Below are 19,589 nucleotides of genomic sequence, written 5' to 3'. Positions count from 1 at the left end.
TGTTTGGTATGTATCTCTCAACTGCCGTTGATACAATTTTTTCGAATTGAAACCCTATCTGGTCTATTCTTACATAGTCGAATTGGAAGAGTGGAGATCGTCTATTAAGAAAATATCTGCTTTTTGAAATAGCTGTATTTTACATTTATTTTTGGTGGATATAGATGTTATGATTTTCACTCTTGCTACAACCACTTTGTTGTCATGAATCCCTATTTCCACCATGAGGTTCCTTATATGCTCAGGACTGCTTGTTGCTAAGAGCTCAATTACATTTTTGCAACCATTTACACTTTTGGTGGGCTCCAGAGCCTATTGTTCAAATTAATTTTCTGAGAATGCATTAAGTATTATTTTGACCAATGTTTTATGCCTACCCCCAACTTTAAATAATATTTTCGCCAGCATATCGAGGGTACATTGTAGTCACCACCAACTATACTGATATGAGTTGGGTACCTATGTGAAATGACACTTAAGTTTTCTTTGAACAGTTCAGCAACTGTATCATCTGAGTCGGGGTGTCGGTGAAACGAACCAGTTGTTAATAATATATACCGATTGTTGGGTATAACCTCTACCCAAACTAACTCACAGGAACCATCTACTTCAATTTCACTACAAGGTAAACTACTACTGACAAAAACAAACATTCCACCACTAACTGTGTTAAATCTGCCATTTCTGTATGTGGTTAGGTCCCTACATCGATTCGAGCTTCAGCACTTTCCATTACTGTTTGGAGCTCTGGTTCTGTTGCAACACAGCTACAATACTGATTGTTGCTAGATCTAGCTGTCTGTGTGTGCACTGCAGCCTTTTAGACTGATGCCCTATCTGTAGTTTCTTGACACCCTTTAACCTAACAACCACCTTGCACACGTCCACACAGCCTCTGCTGCCCGTGTAACTGCTTCTTGTGTACAGTGGATCCCTGACCTATTAAGCAGAATCTGGAGACCTACTACCCTACGGCACAAGTCGAGGAATCTGCATCCTTCACGGCAGCAGAACTGTCTGGGCTTCTGATTTAGACCCTTGCATGGGCACTCTACCAAAGGACCTCAGTCAGGTCTGTTGATGATGCTGCAGATGATGAGCTCCTCCTTCATCTCACAAGCCAGATTGAGAGTCTTTACCACTTCAGATAGCTGCCCGAAACCAATCTAAAGTGGTACTCATCGTTAGTACCGATTTGACCCACCACCTGCAGTTGGCTGCTCTCAGTGCTTGTCACAGCATCCTGAAGCAGCCTTTTCACATCAGAAATGACTCCTCCCACTATGGATACAGAGTGCAGCCTAGATTCTTCTCCCCCTTAGCAGCCATACCCCCTAAAGGGCCCCATTACTTACCTAATGTTGTCACTCCCAACTACCAGTGATCCCACCCTCTGTATGAATGCCCAGGCCCTGAGGTCCGAGATGCTTCCTCTGGAACAGGGCAAGCAACTGCATGAGGCTCAGGGACTTTGACAGCCACAGATAGCACCTGAAACCTGTTTGTCTGTTGAGCCGATAAGGCCTTTTGATTGGCAACCTGGAAAGTTTGTAGCTGCCTGCCACACCTTTGAATGACCTCTCACTCAACCATGGGTGGGGGGCCATCCTTAGTGTGGGCAGTACCAGGGGTGGACACAATAGTGGAGTGATTAAGGGGACACGTGGGACATGATGGACATTCGTCAGATCCTCACATCCGGTCCCCCATAGTGGTTTTCATTGGCAACAGCCTTAGGCTGTGGGACCAAAGAAATGACTGCCTGCAGGTGTGAGAGCAAAGGGTCACCATTTCAGCTCACTCCTGTACATAGCGATCAAAGTTCCTATCCATACAAAAGACAGCAAAACTGTACATAAACAGTTATTACAACACTGGACTGCATAGTAAGCACACAAACCTGCAAGAAATTTAAGAACAAAACTAATAAGTAAACATATAACTGTGAATTACGTTGCTCCTGTTTGAAGCTTGTAAAAATATATAGCAAATGAACACTGTGTTCAGTTTATCAGCAGCAGGAATGCAAGGTGTTCTCACCTGGATGCAAATAAGGCAACAGTTGATTCTGAAACTATTCTTGAAATGTTTCTCCATTCATTTCAGAATGAGAATCGGAGTTGGTTTTCGATTTTGATTGAAACTTCAACTTACTTGGAGGCACAAATATGGTAGCAGCAGAACCAGTGCAAAAGCCACCTTGTCTGTCTGTTAATCAAATAAAAGTTCTAGTGTGGTTTCGATTACCCAAGTCTTGCCCAAGTAATATGCAGTTGATGTTCCTTTTGATCTGACTTCATGCATTGTTCTTAGAAACATCATCCTAGCAGCAATAACATCACTATGCAGGATTAACAGTTTCTGTCAGTCATTACATATTACATATTGCGATCCCATGTTCTTCAGTATTCTGTGTATTGACCTTGTACGTCCTTCAAACTCAGTAGCTTCACACACAACAGTGAGTGATTTCACTGCCGTCTTTCATAAAATTTGAAAACTTTTTGACTTAAAATATCATATTGAAGTTGTAGATTCTTATTACCTGCTTTGGCATTGTATGTTTCTTTCTTGGGCCGAACCACCACATTTCCAGTTGCCTGCTGAGTCGTCTTGGTCTTCCTTCAATTTGCCTGACACTTCGTACACCAATATTGCCATATGCTGCTGCTGTGTGATCCTGCACCTTGGCAACCTTGCAAACTGGATTGCCTGAATCTTTCACATTTGAAGGATGAGCACACTTTAAAAATAAGGCTGCTTACCTGTTTGTAAAACACTTGGAACTTATTGGGTTTCAGCCACCTGGACAAAGCTCACAGAACATACAGCAATACCACAGAAATCAGTCAGTTGAAGTTTTGCATATGTAAAACAAGATAGAATGCTCAAATATGATAGTGGCTGAGCACTGATTGGCTACCTGTGCAGCTGCACATCCCTGCCCCATAGGCCAACAACACTTGTTGCAGACGATAAGAGAAGAATATCTCGTAATTTGAAGTCCCTTCGAATGACTTGCTACTTGCCTTGGTTATGCTGCGACAATTTCTTTCAATATGATGATACTTATTACAATTATGGCAGTTCAGACCCTTGGAGGAATTGTGTACAAAGTTTCTATTATCCTTCTCATTTACTTGAGGAGCTGTGTGTCTGTTGGTTGAGGGGCAATGCTATTCGTCTTCCTCTTCCAGCAACAATTTAGTTTTAATAATGTCTCCAGTTTTTGATATATTGGAATTCTTTAGGCTCATGATCATTAGTTTGTAGTCATCATGCAGTTCAGCCAATAAAATTCAAAGCATTTAACTTAGAAGTGGGAATTGCTTTGTATGCATATTCTTCTGCTGGAGTAATGTTCTCCATCTATATTGGGAGGAGTGTAGTCAACTAACAGATTCTTCTCTGAAATCTGGAGTATTTGTATACTTGTTTTAATTTGTCCCTTGCTTCATTTGTAGATGTATATTGCTCATGTATGTAAATTTCTGGGGCAACTGACAATATTATTTTTGCTCTAGCATCTTGCACATTTGAATTGTCCTTTATTTCACCCAGACACAGGTGGGATCCTGTCCACTCGTCTAAATATGGTTCCTAAGAAGCTGTTTCCTGCGGTAGCTAGACAACATTCAAGCAAATCTTATTTATAGAGTTTATTAAAATACGTTGAATTGACAGTACTTAATTTGGATATACTGTGACTTACCACAAACAATTGCCGACATGCAAATATTCAATGTCCTTCGATATATACAATTTCCATGCAAGCAATTAATATAGATCACAAGTCACGGCTTGTCTTCTAGTTCGGCCAAGTCTAGCTGGGGTGGTGCTTATATTCTCTTCATATAGGTGCCACTCCTGTTGTGGTGTTGTCTTAGTCAGCGTTCTGTTGGCTGATGTCATGTTGCAGCCTTCTTTGCTGTACTGTTCAGGCCGACATGCCGCTGCTTGATGTTATGCGGGAACAACACATCCCATAGCTTTTTGTGCTGAAGATATTTTTCATAACAAACTGCCACATATTCTAGTTTTATCTTCCTTTCAGCTTTTCTTTCAGCGGTAATGAAATTAATGCCATAATTTCGGCTTCAGTTGGATAACTGATTTTACTTTTTCTTCTTCTTTCCTTTTCCTTTCTTTTTTAGCAAAATGTGTTTACTGGTTGGACTGGGTACCATAGAACACACACATGAATGAGAATAGATGTGGCAGGTCGACATGTACATAATATTTCTTTGTTGTGTCTGTCTGTCAGTCTTTTCATGTAATTTGTTAATAACAATACCTTTCTATCGATATTAGCAACTCTGACGCTATATGTTGACTGTCTTTCAATGCTCTTAGCAGCTTTCTAGTCATCAAACTGGCTAATAAACTTATCCTGTAAGGCCTTAACTTTAGAAGACTGCTGGAAACAGTTGCACCATAACTGATCGGGTTGATATCACCATCCAAAGAAATACATTATCGTAGCAGGTTCTTATTGAATAGGACTATCGGGCATTAATTGCATAACTGTGACAAATGAATCCGTTTGTAATTTGCAATCAGTAACACATTTTTCGCAGTGCATCATACAGTTGTTGTTGTCCAATGTTCAGACAACCAGTGATATTAGCACATGAACTAATCAGTCATGAGCACAACTGTGTAATCCATATCTCTGAGCTAGTGTTATGTCAGTGTCAATAATTATGGCACCTTTTCACCTTTGAAACTGTATATCACATAAAGAGCATGTGATAACTTTTCAGAATTGATCGCGGATGTTAATACTGGCTCCAATACCCAAAGTCACTTCCCTGAAAATCATGTCACAAAGGTAATCCATTTCCCTTTTTCTTAATTGCACCTCAGTTAATGAGTAAAGCTTTTGTTCAATAACATGATCTGGATGAGATTTAACATGATAAGCATATAGCAAAAATCACAGGTTTTATATTTCCATTAATAACATGTCCTGTTCAGTTTCTATTCATTCATCATAATACATTTGTATTGTCAATGTAATAACAGAAACTATGGTTGCTCACACATATGAGTGCAACTTAATGCTGTGAAGACAACTAGGCAACAACTGATACATGAGTTAAGATCATTCAAAACTTTCTCTCTTTTTTTTCCTTTGTACAGTACATTATAATACAGTACGATACCTGTCCCAACGACGATGTTCAGCTTGGCACAGCCTTTGGTTTCGCATGCATGATGACCAGCTTTCAAAAACACAGTACCTTGTTACAGCAAGCCTGCCACATTGCTCCAGCGTCCTTGAACCCATGTAACAGAGGGAAGCAACAACACACAGCACACACACTATATCAAGTATGCTGTGACCCAATATAACTTAACTTTTTCCTTTGATATGACTATTAGGTGCTTTGTATATCATAGTTCTTACCATGGACCACCCATTGAACTGAACTGCATCATTGAAATAAGGTAGTGCTGGCCAAGACGGCGTTATAATCTTGCACAGATATTGGCACACTACGTACATGAAAAACAGCAGCAAAGAACCTATATAACAGCAGAAGCATATAGTTTCATTTCTAACAAAAATAGATAAATTTATACTTAAATTTGTTCATAAGCATGCCATTTATCAGAAACTGGCTGTTAATGACACACACACTTTTGCTGTGATTTCAGAGTTTGCAGTTATGATAAAAGACCTGGTTGGAGGTCCAAGTCACATAAAACAGGTGGCAGCAGTGGAGGATGATCCACAGAGAAGAAAACCTGACATATCAAGAGCACGACAATATCTTTCATGGGAACCCAAAGTGAGTTTTAAAGAGATGAATGTGAGATGTTTCCCTGTTGGTTTCTGTTCAGAAAAACTGAATGATACTGAAGGTGTGGTAGGTTCTTCAATCTGTGTTGCTACAGTATTAAGTTGTAATGGAAATGGAACATAATACGAAATAGAACTGCCCAGTGTTATTGTAGCAAAACAAATACATTTATTTTGTATGTATCTTGATAGTGTGAAAGGCCTTCGCACTACTGCACACTATCACCTAAACAATTGCAAGATATCAGATCACAAAATTGCAGATCAAGATTTCTGTGAGTTTCAGTCATTATGATTTCCAAAACTTCTCAGTATTCTTATTTTTTTACATAGCTATGTTTGGTAACAAGAAGAGGGGTTTTCTTCTGTAAATGTCACTACAATTGTTAATGATATATATTGTATACCACTCTTGGTAGACAATACTTCAACAAATGGTTTTGTGTAGTGACACTTCAATATCATTTGCTTTAGCCTTTATTTTAAGAGCTCATTAGGAATGTGTGGTGGAAGTTTAACACCATTGTGTTTAAACAAATTTTGATCCACTTTGGCACGATTATGCAAACCACTATTATGTCTTACATTAATTTTGGGTCTCGATAACAGATCTATTCCGAATTAAGAGAAAGACAAATGGACATTGAAGGAGAAGAAAATGTTTCAATTTTTACTGTTGTGCACCTAACCTCAGTCTGATTCATGTTCAGCATAGTTGGGACAATCTGAATGCTATCCCTCTTATCACATACTGAGTTGACATAATTGATACAGTGTTCATTTGTTAAGCCAGTGATATTTATTGCATTTTGAACTATAGGACTTAATTGAGGTTAGTCTTGCATAGAAGGGGAATTTGTCATGACCGAAATTAAAATTGAGTGTGTCCTTTCAATCTTACCCCTTTTTGCAGGATTTTATTCAGTATTCAGTATGTTGGAGGTATGTCGAAAATATTTCCTCTAAGAAAATTTTCAGTTTTCTAAGGAATGACTGAAGAAAACATAAGAGACAATATAGAAACCATTTGTTTTATGTTTCAGTGTCATGTAATTTTCTAATAACAGAAATTTTACATTTACAGGTGCCTTTGGAGGTAGGACTTCGTAAGACAATTGAGTACTTTAGGAAAGAATTGCAGAGAGCAAGCCATTCTGAACGCAACATGTTTGCACCTGAGAAAAGAATGCGAATTCCTCATGTATAATGATTCAGACATCATGATGTCATCTTAAAGTCTTTCCTCAAGTTAGAGATTTCTTTTGAATAATGTGCCTTTCCTCTTCGACAATGTTACATAGAGAGATACTTGATATATTTTTATAAAATATTGTTGCTGTTCTATGACACTTTTTTCTGCAGATTTAAGTTATAGTACCAACACAATGTGTATTGTGTAGTTCAGTTTCAAAGTTGCAGCACTTCTGGAAGACTTCTGTGTCTTTATGTACAGAGTGTGATGGTGTCCTTCCTTTTTTTCCGGTTTCACAGGTTTTTTAATGTAGCCATAGTATCTTTTTAATCCTTTAGGTAACTGTGATACAAGAAGTGTTGCACTGTGATCTCAAAGTTTTTAAATAATTTATGTGTAATATATGTAAATGTGTGGTATATTGTTGTTATATGTTATGTACATAAAGTTTGTTGCTTGTACAGAATTAATATATCATTGGTGCTGGCACTGCGACCATCACATAACAACAACTGTTTGTTATTGGAGCCTTTATGTTGTATAATTCCTGTTTTACTTTGTGTGTTTTGAGATGTATTACTGAGGATAGTGATCTTGAAAAACAAAAAGGGTCCATAGGTCTATCTGATTCATACGTTAACTGCATCCTGTATTCTGTTCCATGTGTGCAGAAAATGAAGTGTTTGTGGTGGAATAGGGTTAATGGTACACAAAAAATTAACAGTGATTCAGAATTGAAGAGAAACTGAATAATTGCATGGAGCCCCATTCTGGAGTAATCATTTTATAGTTCTCCAATGTCAATTATAACATAATGGTCGATGCAGACATTATTGGGAGGCGAAGCTTCTTGTGCATTGGTTTGGATGAAAGCACTTGAAAGTTGAACTTGCAAGAAACAAGGATAAACAGTATCACATTGTGAAGAAGCGTCACTTGTTCAGTCATCATATTTCGCTGCCAGTTGTCATAAAAGTATGAGCATGGTTGATACATTTAAAATGTATGAAATAAGTCGTGGTTCATGCGATACAGAGCCTGGCTCAAAAGGGACAGGAAATTGATAGTGACCATTTCAAAGTAATCATCGTGGTATTGACTGGAGAGAATTTAGGATGTCTTTGGTATATCTAAAACTGAAGAACTTAATTGGAATTTGAAGCCCACTACTTCCAAACCACTGTGCCACCAGAGAAAGAGATGTAAGTTATTTAATGGAGAAACATTGTCCAACTTACAAAGGACGAAGTTGGTTTGTTTGATAATAAATCGGAGGGGCCCAGTTAAAAACCCAAATATCTCTTAATTTGGTTTTCTCTGTCATTTTCTTAATTACTTCCAGCATATACCAGAATGAGTCCTTTGATGAGACCTTCAAGAGTACAACCCCCTTTTAATACCTGAAGTAAATAAGTGTTGGGAAATAGTCAAGAGAAATGTATTTTTATTCCTGGACAATAACAATCATTTCCCTTGTAACTTAGACCAATAACAGCAGTTGATACAGTTTACAGGTTTTCCATTTCAGTTTACTGCACAGATATTTCCTTAATGTATTGATAATTTTTTACATAGTCTGTTAAAAAATAGTATTTTTATAAATGAAAAATCCTATATTGAATGTCATTATTTATAGCTTTTAAACCTGAAAATAACGACTTAAAAGCCTTTGAAGATTACTGTTAATAAAATCCCAACAACTAAAATGTCCCGAATCTTACAAGGGGAGGCCATGACGTTGGGATCACAGATTAGATTGGATTAGATTTACTTTCATTCCAATTGATCCATAGTGAGGTGGTCCTCCAGGATGTGGAACATGTCAGAAAAACAACGATACATGACATATTTACAACTAAAACAAAAGCTAATGTACCATTCCACAGGTCCCAAGTGGAATGATCATTTTTTAATGAACACTATATGAAAGAGTCATTTTACAAATACTAATGCACTGAAATTAAAATTAAAAATGTTTTTTTTTTTACTTATTTATAAGATAATAAACATGTAATACAACTACTGTAATACTTATTTACAATGAACACATCACTGCACTGAAACGGTGCAGAAGTTAGATTGTACTCTCTCTCTCTCTCTCTCTCTCTCTCTCTCTCTCTCTCTCTCTCTCTCTCTCTCTCACACACACACACACACACACACACACACACACACACACACACACACATATATATATATTTACAATGAACACATTACTGCACTGAAATTGTGCAGAAGCTATATTCTGTGAGATATATATCAGTTGGTTTTACTGAGGACTTCATCACTGGAGTAGAAAGAGTTGACCACCAATAAATCCTTTAGACTTCTCTTAAAGTGAATTTCATTGGTAAGTTTTTTATGGCTGCTGGCAAGTTATTGAAAATGTGTGTTCCTGAATAATGCACACCTTTTTGTACAAGACTAAGTGACTTTAAATTCTTATGAAGATTATTCTTATATCTGGTATTGATTCCATGAATAGAGCTGTTGGATTGATTAAGTGATATATTTTAAAGGACAAATTTCATTAAGGAATAAATATATTGGGAAGCAGTAGTTAGTATCCCTAGTTCCCTAAACAGGCTTCTGCAGGATGTTCTCGAGTTCACACCACATATAACTCGTACTGTACATTTTTGTGCCCGGAAAACTTTAGCTTGGCTTGATGAATTACCCCAAAAAATAATCCCATGTATGCCAGCTTTTTCATTTTTACGTCCCCTACGTCTGACCAAATTCACATTGCAAACAGAGATTTGTTAAGACACTTCAGCGGTTCTGTGGTTTGCTCCTCCCAGTTGAATTTATTATCTAGCTGTAATCCCAAGAATCTATGCCAGGTCACACTCTATACTGTACCCAAGATCTCTGTCAATTCTATTACCTGCCCCACCCTCTATAACCACGGTGTCTTCCTTAGTGAAATCTTTGCAAAGTGATCCTAAATCCTCTGTCACCTGCTCCAGACCAGCACTATATATATATATATATATATATATATATATATATATATATATATATATATGGTGACCTGGTATTCTGATCCTAGTTCAGTTTAAAGCTTTGTTCATCTTTAGTGGGCCATTAAAACAACATAATGTGCAAGTAGTAAGGTACACTACCCTGGCAGTTCCGAGAAAATTGCAAGAGAAGTTTTACCTATCTATTATGTAGCGGATGTATTTGCACAAAGATACCTGTCGTGAGAAGTCATTGTGGTCAAGTAGTTAGCATTCGTTCGGTGCATGCAGATCACAGATGAGGCGGCGGTTCCAATCCCATTACCATGGACACCTATTAGTGTTTTTTTTCCAATCGCTCATCACATTATTTAATTTATGACATTTGAGAGGTAATTTAATAAAAAAGTGCATTTTCATGAAGTTGTAGAGTGTTATTTGACTATTTACTATTTTTAATTAAATTTTCAAGGGCACGGGACAGGCCAAGTCAAACCTTGATAAATAATTATGCAAGTGACATTATTCACAATCAGTATTATAGCAAGTCACAATGTTCCAGGCCACAAGAGTAATGTGCAGTTATTTGTCGGATGTGCTCTTGACATCATATGTTGCAGGATGGTATTTGTCATACAGACATGGTAAACATAAATTGAAACTTCATACAAATACACGTGTTTTTTTCCACTCTATTATCTCTCAAATATAATATAAATTAAATAATGTGAGCAGTGATGGAAAAAACTAGACCAGTAATTAAGTTTGAGCAGGAGTCTAACCATCGCAACATGCGTTTTCGTCGTACGAAGCTCGAACGCTAATATTTACCTCTGGTGAGAACTTGTCCATTGTCTCAAGATCTGTTACAAGTTTATCTCTAAATAAGTAACATAACATTCTTCTTCACTTTCTGAGCGGCTAAAATCATGTCAAATTCAGGATTTCTATATCCATCTATTTTTGGAAGCAATGCCTAAACAATAATACTGGACAGAGGATGAAAGCACACATTTTGTTGAAACTTCTTTGCAGATTAAAACTGTGTGCGCGACTGAGACACAAACTCGGGACCTTTGCCTTTCTTGGGCAAGTGCTCTGCCATCTGAGATACCGAAGCACGACTCACGCCCGGTCCTCACAGCTTCACTTCTGCCAGTATCTCGTCTCCTACCTTTCAAACTTTACAGAAGCTCTCATGCGAAACTTGCAGAACTAGCACTCATGAAAGAAAGGATATTGCGGAGTCATGGCTTAGCCACAGCCTGGGGGATGTTTCCAGAATGAGATTTTCACTCTGCCGCAGTGTGTGCGCTGATATGAAACTTCCTGGCAGATTAAAACTGTAAAGTTTGGAAGGTAGGAGACGAGATACTGGCAGAAGTGAAGCTGTGAGGACCGGGCGTGAGTCGTGCTTCGGTAGCTCAGATGGTAGAGCACTTGCCCGCGAAAGGCAAAGGTCCCGAGTTCGAGTCTCGGTCGGGCACACAGTTTCAGTCTGCCAGGACGTTTCATATCAGCGCACACTCCGCTGCAGAGTGAAAATCTCATTCTGGAAACATCCCCCAGGCTGTGGCTAAGCCATGACTCCGCAATATCCTTTCTTTCAGGAGTGCTAGTTCTGCAAGTTTCGCAGGAGAGCTTCTGTAAAGCTTGGAAGGTAGGAGACGAGATAATGGCAGAAGTGAAGCTGTGAGTGTGAGGACCGGTCGTGAGTCGTGCTTCGGTAGCTCAGTTGGTAGAGCACTTGCCCGTGAAAGGCAAAGGTCCCGAGTTCGAGTCTCGGTCGGGCACACAGTTTTAATCTGCCAGGAAGTTTCATATCAGCGCACACTCCGCTGCAGAGTGAAAATCTCATACTGGACCAATTTTGTTGTAGAGTATCCAAAGCTACTCACAGTGAAGATGATATTTAGTCTCAACCATTTCAACAAAGTGTGAAACTATTGGTGTTCAAATGGAATAAGTGAGGTTTTATTGTTTTAAAAGGTTTGTTTTTAGGTTGGCTGAGTATACCTGGTATTTTAAGTTGCTGTCGCAGTGGAAAACTGTGTTTATGCTTTTTCATTTCTCCTGTAGCGTGTGTATGTGCGTGGGATGGTGAAACACTAACACACACATGAATAAAATGGCAAAGTGTCGCACCGCCCGCCCCCCACTCCTATTGCTGGCCTTCCATCTGCTCCACCAGTTCAACAATGCCTTTGGCTGCCCCCCGCCCCCTCTGTGCACTTCTGTTGGATGCTTTAAAAATGTCCCTGTTCAGAGACAATTCACTAATTCCTAACTGCTGACAGTGTGGGCAACCTGCACACTCCAATGCACGTGCCATTGGAGGGTGCAAAAACGGTTGGATGAAAAAGCATAAACATCCTGAATATAACATTCAAATTTTGTTGAATGGTTTTCAGTGGTCTCAGGTGGTTCCGACCAGTATATTTGAGCACAAAAAGTGTTGTCCCGCTACACTTCAAATGGGTGAGATTGCACTCGGTGGTGTTGCAGTCCTACAGTGTCCTTACAGAAGGACTGAAACATCTGTGTGGTGTGTCAGCAGTCTCTGAAATAGTCAAAAATGACATCCTCTTGCACATTGTGCTGCGAACTTTCATTTTCAGTCACGGAATTCATGAAAATTAACGGTCTCATTCACATTCTTTATAACACCACCTGATCCTTTTTGTGTTGATTCTGAGCAGCAGTGTGCCCGAAATGTTTGCCACAACACAAATGTGTGATTTCAGTGCTAGGTGTCATGGTTCTTAGCTCCACTGCAGAGGCATTGAGAGAGAGGATGAGATGTCAGTAAAGCCGTCCTCCATGGGACATAAAAATGTATGTAGATGAGGTGTTGATAACATCATAGTGTGGAATTCCACTAAACTGAGAAGTGTGAAATGGAGAATCTGCTTTGTCCGATTTTTGTCTTGCAGAGGGGAACACGGCCAGTGAGATGAGGCATTGTTTTTGTCACAAGCATAACTTAGGGAGGTACCATATTGTTTGGCTGTTACAAAGCACCAGCACTTTGACGATCTCTTGCAATGTAATTACATCTGCACACATACTCTGCAAGTCTCTACATGGTGTGTGATGTACCTCATACCACTACTAGTAATTTCCTGCCGTGTTCCCCTCACAAACAAAAGGAATGATTTTTTCAATAAAGTACTGCAAAAAGAAAGTTATCTCTGTGCAGGGATTCGCCATTGCTTTACAAAGCATCTCCATAATATTCTCGTGTTAATAGAACCTACTAGTTGTCCACCTCTGAATTGTTTTGATGTCTTCCTTTAATCTGACATTGTAGGGATCCCAAACATTCATACAGTCCTAGTGTTCCTATATGTCCTCTCCTGACAGGTGATACATGCTTTCCTAAAATTCGCCCAATTAATCGAAGTTGACCATTCCCCTTCCCTACTACAGCCCTTAGGTGCTCATTCCATTTCATACTGCTTTGCAGTGTTAATCCTAGGTATTTAATCACATGACTTTGTCAGGCAGCACACTACAAATGCTGCATTCTAACATTACAGGTTTTTTCCCTATTTATCTGTGTTAACTGACTTTCTACAATCAGAGTTTGCTACGATTCATCACAATGATTAAAAATTTTGTCTCGGTCATTTTGTACCCTCCTACAGTCACTCAATGACAACTTCCCATGCATCCAGCATCATCAGCAAATAGCCACAGATTGTGTTCACTGTGCCCATCAGATAATTTATCTATCACCCTTCCCTGGAGCACTCCTGACGATACCCCTGTTTCTGATGAATACTTGCCATTGAGCACTTACTTAAAAAGTCTTGAGACACTTGTAGATCTTGGAGCTTATTTAGTGTGCTAATACCTCTGTTTAACAGCCTGGAGTGGAGCACCATGTTGAATGCTTTCTGCAGTTTTAGGAATATGGAATCTGCCTGTTGTCCTTCATCCATGGTTCACAGGATATCGTGTGAGAACAGCAAGCTGAATTTCACATGAAGGATGTTTTTTTTTATAATTTCGCTGACCTGCAGACACAAACTTTTCTGTATCAAGGAAATTTATTATATTTGAACTGAGAATATGTTCAAGAAATCTGCAGCAAACCTATATTAGGGTTGTTGGTCTGTGATTTTGAAGGCCTGTGATTTTGCAGGTCTGTTCTTTTACCATTCTTATATATAGTTGTCACTTGCACTTTCTTTCAGTCGCTTGCGACTTTGGGCGAAAGGTTTGTAATAAATGGAAGCTGAACAAGGAGCCAGTGCTGTAGAGTATTCACTGCAAACTGAGTTGGGCAACTTACTTGTTTCAAGTGACCAGATCAATACCTTTATGTATTGTGTATCATATAACTGAGATGCTGCTGCCACATAAAGCTGTAGCATGGTTCGTAGCATAGTATGTAAACGAAAGAAAAAGGTATTAGGTTCAAGTCTAGCTACCTCCTAATTTTTTTTCAGAAAGTTAAAACAAGTTGTACGCTGGGAGTTTTTACTATTGTGAAGCTTTGCGTAAAATGCTTATACCGATCTCATGGTTTTATGGACTGCCTCACGTTTCTGACTTGCTGGTAAATACCTTCTCCAGTGATGAGTAGCTTTGAAACAAACTCCTCTTCCATTCAGATGAAATTATGAAATGACTCTTGATCTTGAAACTACATAATGAAGCATTTTACTTCATAGTAACATTAATCAATTCTACATAGAGAATATGGATATTAAACAAGCAAAAACTGATATTAAACACTAACCTTTGACTCTGTTCAGTTTAAAACTAAAAATGTGATTGAGATTCAGTTGACTCCTATTAGTATGTCTCTCAGATGGTTCTACAACATACAGTGTTCCTCTACCACTAATTCGTCGTCCAAGCATTGAGGACTCCAGTATCTCCTCTGTGATTTTATCTGCTCTTTTTCAATGATTGCTAAAAGGGATAACACAGCTATTTACAATCAGTTTTGGCAAACAAACTGTGTAATTTGGATGCCAGATGTAGCTGTGAACTGCCACTGGAGAGCACTGCAGTCACAAATAATGTGGAGCACATTCCATGAGATGTACCAGGTCATTTCAGAGCACACAGCAAACACAAGAAACGCACCATGTGAGGACGGCTTAAGGGTAGTGTTATAATCTCCTCAAGTGGTGACACCCTGGTGTTTGAAATGTTGCAGAGCCTGAGGTTGACATCACAGGGCACGTAGCTTTTGCACCACTACAGAGTTGGTACCTTTGAGCCAAATTTTGAACTTCTGTGTCTCAGTAGGAAAAAAGTGACCCTTTAATTTTGTTGTGCAGTGTAGATGTATGTATTAATTACTAGCAGCACTCTTTTGCACTTCCACTCACCTGATTTAGGATCTGTTGTGACTTCTCTTTAGCTCCAGTATGTATTACCTTAGCTTTCTCAAAATTTGTAAGTTATCTCTCGAGGATGATTTTTGAATTTGTGTAAGAGCTAAACAATACTTTTAAATGTGTGTGCTTGTAGCTGTGCCCCAGTTGTTCATCAGTTAAGTAGACACTTGCATCATTAGATCAAAGTTGGGGTGACAGAGTGAAGGTTCGGAATTCAGTCGTGGTAACGGGAACTAGTAAATTCATTCACCTGTTTCATAGGTGCCATCGTGAGAGAGAACTTCCAGGCATATGAAACTGAACAGTGTATACATTAAAAACTTGAAGCAGCTGCTAGGAACTTTATTAACTATTGTACAACCTTTATTAATTATATGTGCTTACTCATGCTAAGCTTAACACAGATTAAGGGGAAATACACTGTTTAGGAAAGAGAGAACAATGCTACTTTCACGGTTATATTAAATAGTTTTAATTTATCTCCTGTTGACAGTTTAGTATCTCCATAATCACATTACTATTTACCATTAAATAACCATACTATCTTTGAAGGATTATGTTCCTATGTTACAGTGAACATTGCTAGGTGAAAGAAATATTCAGATATTAAAACCATATAATAAAATATATTATTTGGTTAAAGTCAACAACCAAAATCCCAATAACATTTGCTTATTGACTGGTTTCAGCTTATGTTAAAGCCATCCTCAGAATTTTTGGGGCCCCATGCCTGATGCTGACAGCTTTTCAGTTTTTCGTGTGACACCATGATCGTACACTGTGAACAATCATGGTATCACCTGAAAAACCAAGGAGTCATCAGCACCAGCTAGAGGGGGCCCAAAAATTCTGAGGATGGCTTTAACATCAGCTGAAACTGGTCAGTAAACAAATGTTATTGCAGTCTCAACTGTTGATTTTAACCGATGTATAGCACCAGATCACTGCACTTCAAAGACAACGTTTTCTAAATTCATGAAGTGCATTATTAGTTTTGAAGAATCTAGGGGTTCCTAATATCTTAGATTCTCTGGTGCTTGTTGAAGATATTTGAATCAGTATGCATAACCCCACTTAAAAAACATAGGCAAGGAGGCAACATCTGCATGGAAATTATTTTTGTCTTTTGTATTGAGGTTCTGGAAATTACAATTACTTTGCACCTGATCTTTGTGAGCTACGAATGCCAATAAAGGAATAAATATGGTATGTCCCTTTTCATTTGTGACATTACAGTGTTGTGCAAAATTTTACATGTGCCCATGGTCTAAATCCATATGTTCCCGGGTAATGTTAACTAGCTGGGATGTGGGTTGCAGTAGTTTCAGATAAGTCCTTCATTCTGCTGAACTTGCAAAACATTTTAATAAGGATTACCAGCCTTGTTTAGCTGTAATACAATGCCTCAACTGACCAATCTCTTTCACTTGCACTAAACTGCAACACTGGCTTACAATAATTGGAAAAAACATCGTAAAGCCAACTGAATGAAATTTACTTATGAATTATTGTAAGCATTCTGTACTCACTAATACTGCAACTTACTGGCGTGAGAGGTTGTGTCGAATGGAATGGGAAAGTGAAAGGTGGAGGGAGCGATGCAAGAATCCATCCTAGGGGCTGGTGAGTAGTGGTGTGCCGATCTCTTGGCAACACCTGAGCAGTTGTGTTAAATAGGTGAGAGATCTGGATAACATCCTGTCCTGGGAGACAGCGAAACATCCTCCATATCTACTTAGGTCAGGGCAGTACGAGCAACAGATGGTCTTGTGCTAAGTCGTTGAAAGATAACATCAAAGGCCTCAAAGATAGGGTGCAGCCGCTAGACCCTAACACGTCAGAAATGTAATGGCCATTGTCCAAATAAGCAACTGTGTACCAGTTGATTTTGTTGTGTGGACGTTGATACCACTCTCACCAAATGCTGTGTCTGTGTGACACTGACGAATAAAATCATATTTGTTCTCCTCAGAGCATACATACACACAGATATGTAAATCATGATGCTGTTTGTAGAACTGAGATTTGTCTGAAAAGATGACATGGTGGTGCTCCTGTGTCCATGTTTGTTTGGTGTTATATCAAGGTAGCTGCAACAGTGGGCACAGTGCTGTCAACTCTCAGCACAAATGTCTACTTCTCTTGCTACAAGCCCATTTCCATACACAAGTTACGTGACATGGCTGTAAAATCCTACATGGCAGAGTGATAATTATGTCTGCCCTTTTGGATGCTAGTTGTGTGGTGCTACAGAGATCTTCCTGAACCCATCAGTTCCATACTCTCATGATAGTCACGGTATCCTGACAAGCAAGTGCAGCAGTATCAAAGAACAATAAACCACAGTCTCAGTAGGCTATAGTCACATTGCGTTCAAATTTTGTCATGTACTGATAAACATTTCTTCTTATACAAGGCCTAATGCAATCTTCTCACAAACAACTAAATATGATTTATGATTGTAGATGGTATTGCTCTTCTCTGCACAGTTGTGCTAAAGTGCTTTTCATTTTCAGATACAAGCACATTTACACCTCATATCAGTGTTACATTTGTTGCAATCATAATGGCCATCAGTGTATTTGCACAGTACGATCCTGGCAGGAAGTGTATGAGAAAACCCTAGTAAGTTCTTGTCAAGTTTAAAATCTGTCAATAGATTTAACCTCATAACTGCTTACAGTTATATATATGATACAACTGTTGCAAAATGTGGTTTATTAGATGTGTGTGAAAAGAATAGCTGAGTAATTTTGTTGTATTTACCATTGTTAACAGTAATGTGCTATCTTGGATGGTATTGGCCATAAGAATTGGGTAAGTTATCTCACCAAACCTTTAGCAGGGTTGCCAGTTAGGGAAATCAGGGAATTTCAAAAGTGTCAGGGAAATTTGAAGAAAAAAGAAAAAAACACTGGAAAAATGTCATTCCTGTTTCAGTAGGTGAATTGGTTTGTTTACTGAGCTGTCCTGCATTGTCGTTGGCTGGGCGCAGCTGAATACGTGAGCCACTTCGCTACTTCCTCATTGTCACTGCTTCTTCCCTTTCTGCCAGTCCCCTCAGCTTGCAGTTAGTGCTTCCACCACTTCTTGCTGCTAACCTAGCAGCTGCTGACAAGAGACAGGGAAGTGTGAAGAGTGGTTTGTTTGTACCTGATTCTCAGAGATTCTTGACACAGGCCAGAGACAGCATTCATGTGTGCATGAGTTGCATCGGAGTGAATGTATGCATGATCTTGTTTTCTGACAAAAGCTATGGCCAAAAATTTAGTTGTGATAGTGTGATTGTCTTTCCTATGTGTCTGTCTTGCAGCTCTGATAATCTTTATGGTGAGTTGCTACCTATCCTCATTAGTATTGATTCTCAGAGTATTCATCCAAGTTATCTGTTGCATGGATTGATTTCAGCAGTCTCATTTCGTCAACAGGTGTCTGTGATGTGTAAATATCTGGCCACACCAGTGGACTCCCATGACGGGCCAAAACTGCTGGCCATTTCTGTGGGTGTGTCTTAACGGACTGGGCTTGGCAATCTGAAGCCCATCATTTCTCACTAATGTGCGGGCCCTGCCCATCTCACCGATCTGCCTGCAGGCTCTAGGTCTGTTTGTGTGTGGCAGGTTTTCATGGTTTATCTACCTGTGGACTCAGGACTGCAATGCTCCTTGGCAGGCCAGGGGCAATGGATTTTAGGAATTGTGGCAGTCTCACTGCAAGTACATTGTACAGTGCCGCATTTTATTTATTCTAGTGCATTTTGCACTTCAAAAGTAGTTTATATATTAGAAAATATGGATGCTAAGAGGAAGAAAATCGTGGCAGTAACAGTCAGTTTGTATGCTGTGTACTCAAGTATTTCTTGAAAGAAAAACCACAAAATACCTGTAAAATATTAGACATGACACAGTGCTTAATAACTGACAATAACAAACATAGTAGAACCAACATTTCATTGGCAGTCACCTATAGTGTTGGTTTACACAACTCTTCCTGCCTTATACACTTCTTTCAAGAGGCCTACTTTTTCTGAGGTGAAGAGGATATAAATCTGTCTTGCGACTCCAATGAAATGCGTATTTTTGTCACCAAGTGTTTTGTTTTATTGAAATAAAATAAAATCAGTGGTCTTAATGAAACATATGGTCAATGAAGAAACAATACCGCGTAACTGACAAATTGACGATTTTTTGTTTTTCAGTCAGATGATGTTGACAGTACGCGCATCTGCTCTTAACGCCATAATGCCGAATTTTTAATTATTTACCATGAAA

General features: G+C 38.9%; 1 protein-coding gene and 1 non-coding gene across 2 annotated transcripts in view; both read left to right on the top strand.

The window, feature by feature from the left end:
* LOC126334565 (UDP-glucuronic acid decarboxylase 1-like) overlaps nucleotides 1-7,510 on the top strand; it is a 58,463-nt gene extending 50,953 nt beyond the window's left edge. The window contains exons 7-8 of the mRNA XM_049996950.1: nucleotides 5,662-5,795; nucleotides 6,891-7,510. Coding sequence (XP_049852907.1) covers nucleotides 5,662-5,795; nucleotides 6,891-7,013 — 257 coding nt within the window. The 3' untranslated portion in view covers nucleotides 7,014-7,510. The remainder of the gene's footprint in view (nucleotides 1-5,661; nucleotides 5,796-6,890) is intronic.
* Nucleotides 7,511-11,680: 4,170 nt separating this feature from the next.
* On the top strand, nucleotides 11,681-11,755 carry Trnas-uga (transfer RNA serine (anticodon UGA)). The gene has a single exon. It is a non-coding gene; the product is annotated as a tRNA-Ser (tRNA).
* The last annotated feature ends 7,834 nt before the right edge of the window (nucleotides 11,756-19,589 follow it).

The sequence above is a fragment of the Schistocerca gregaria genome, chromosome 2 (assembly GCF_023897955.1).
Source record: "Schistocerca gregaria isolate iqSchGreg1 chromosome 2, iqSchGreg1.2, whole genome shotgun sequence".
Classification (NCBI taxonomy): domain Eukaryota; kingdom Metazoa; phylum Arthropoda; class Insecta; order Orthoptera; family Acrididae; genus Schistocerca; species Schistocerca gregaria.
This window is presented reverse-complemented; position numbering and strand designations above follow the sequence as displayed.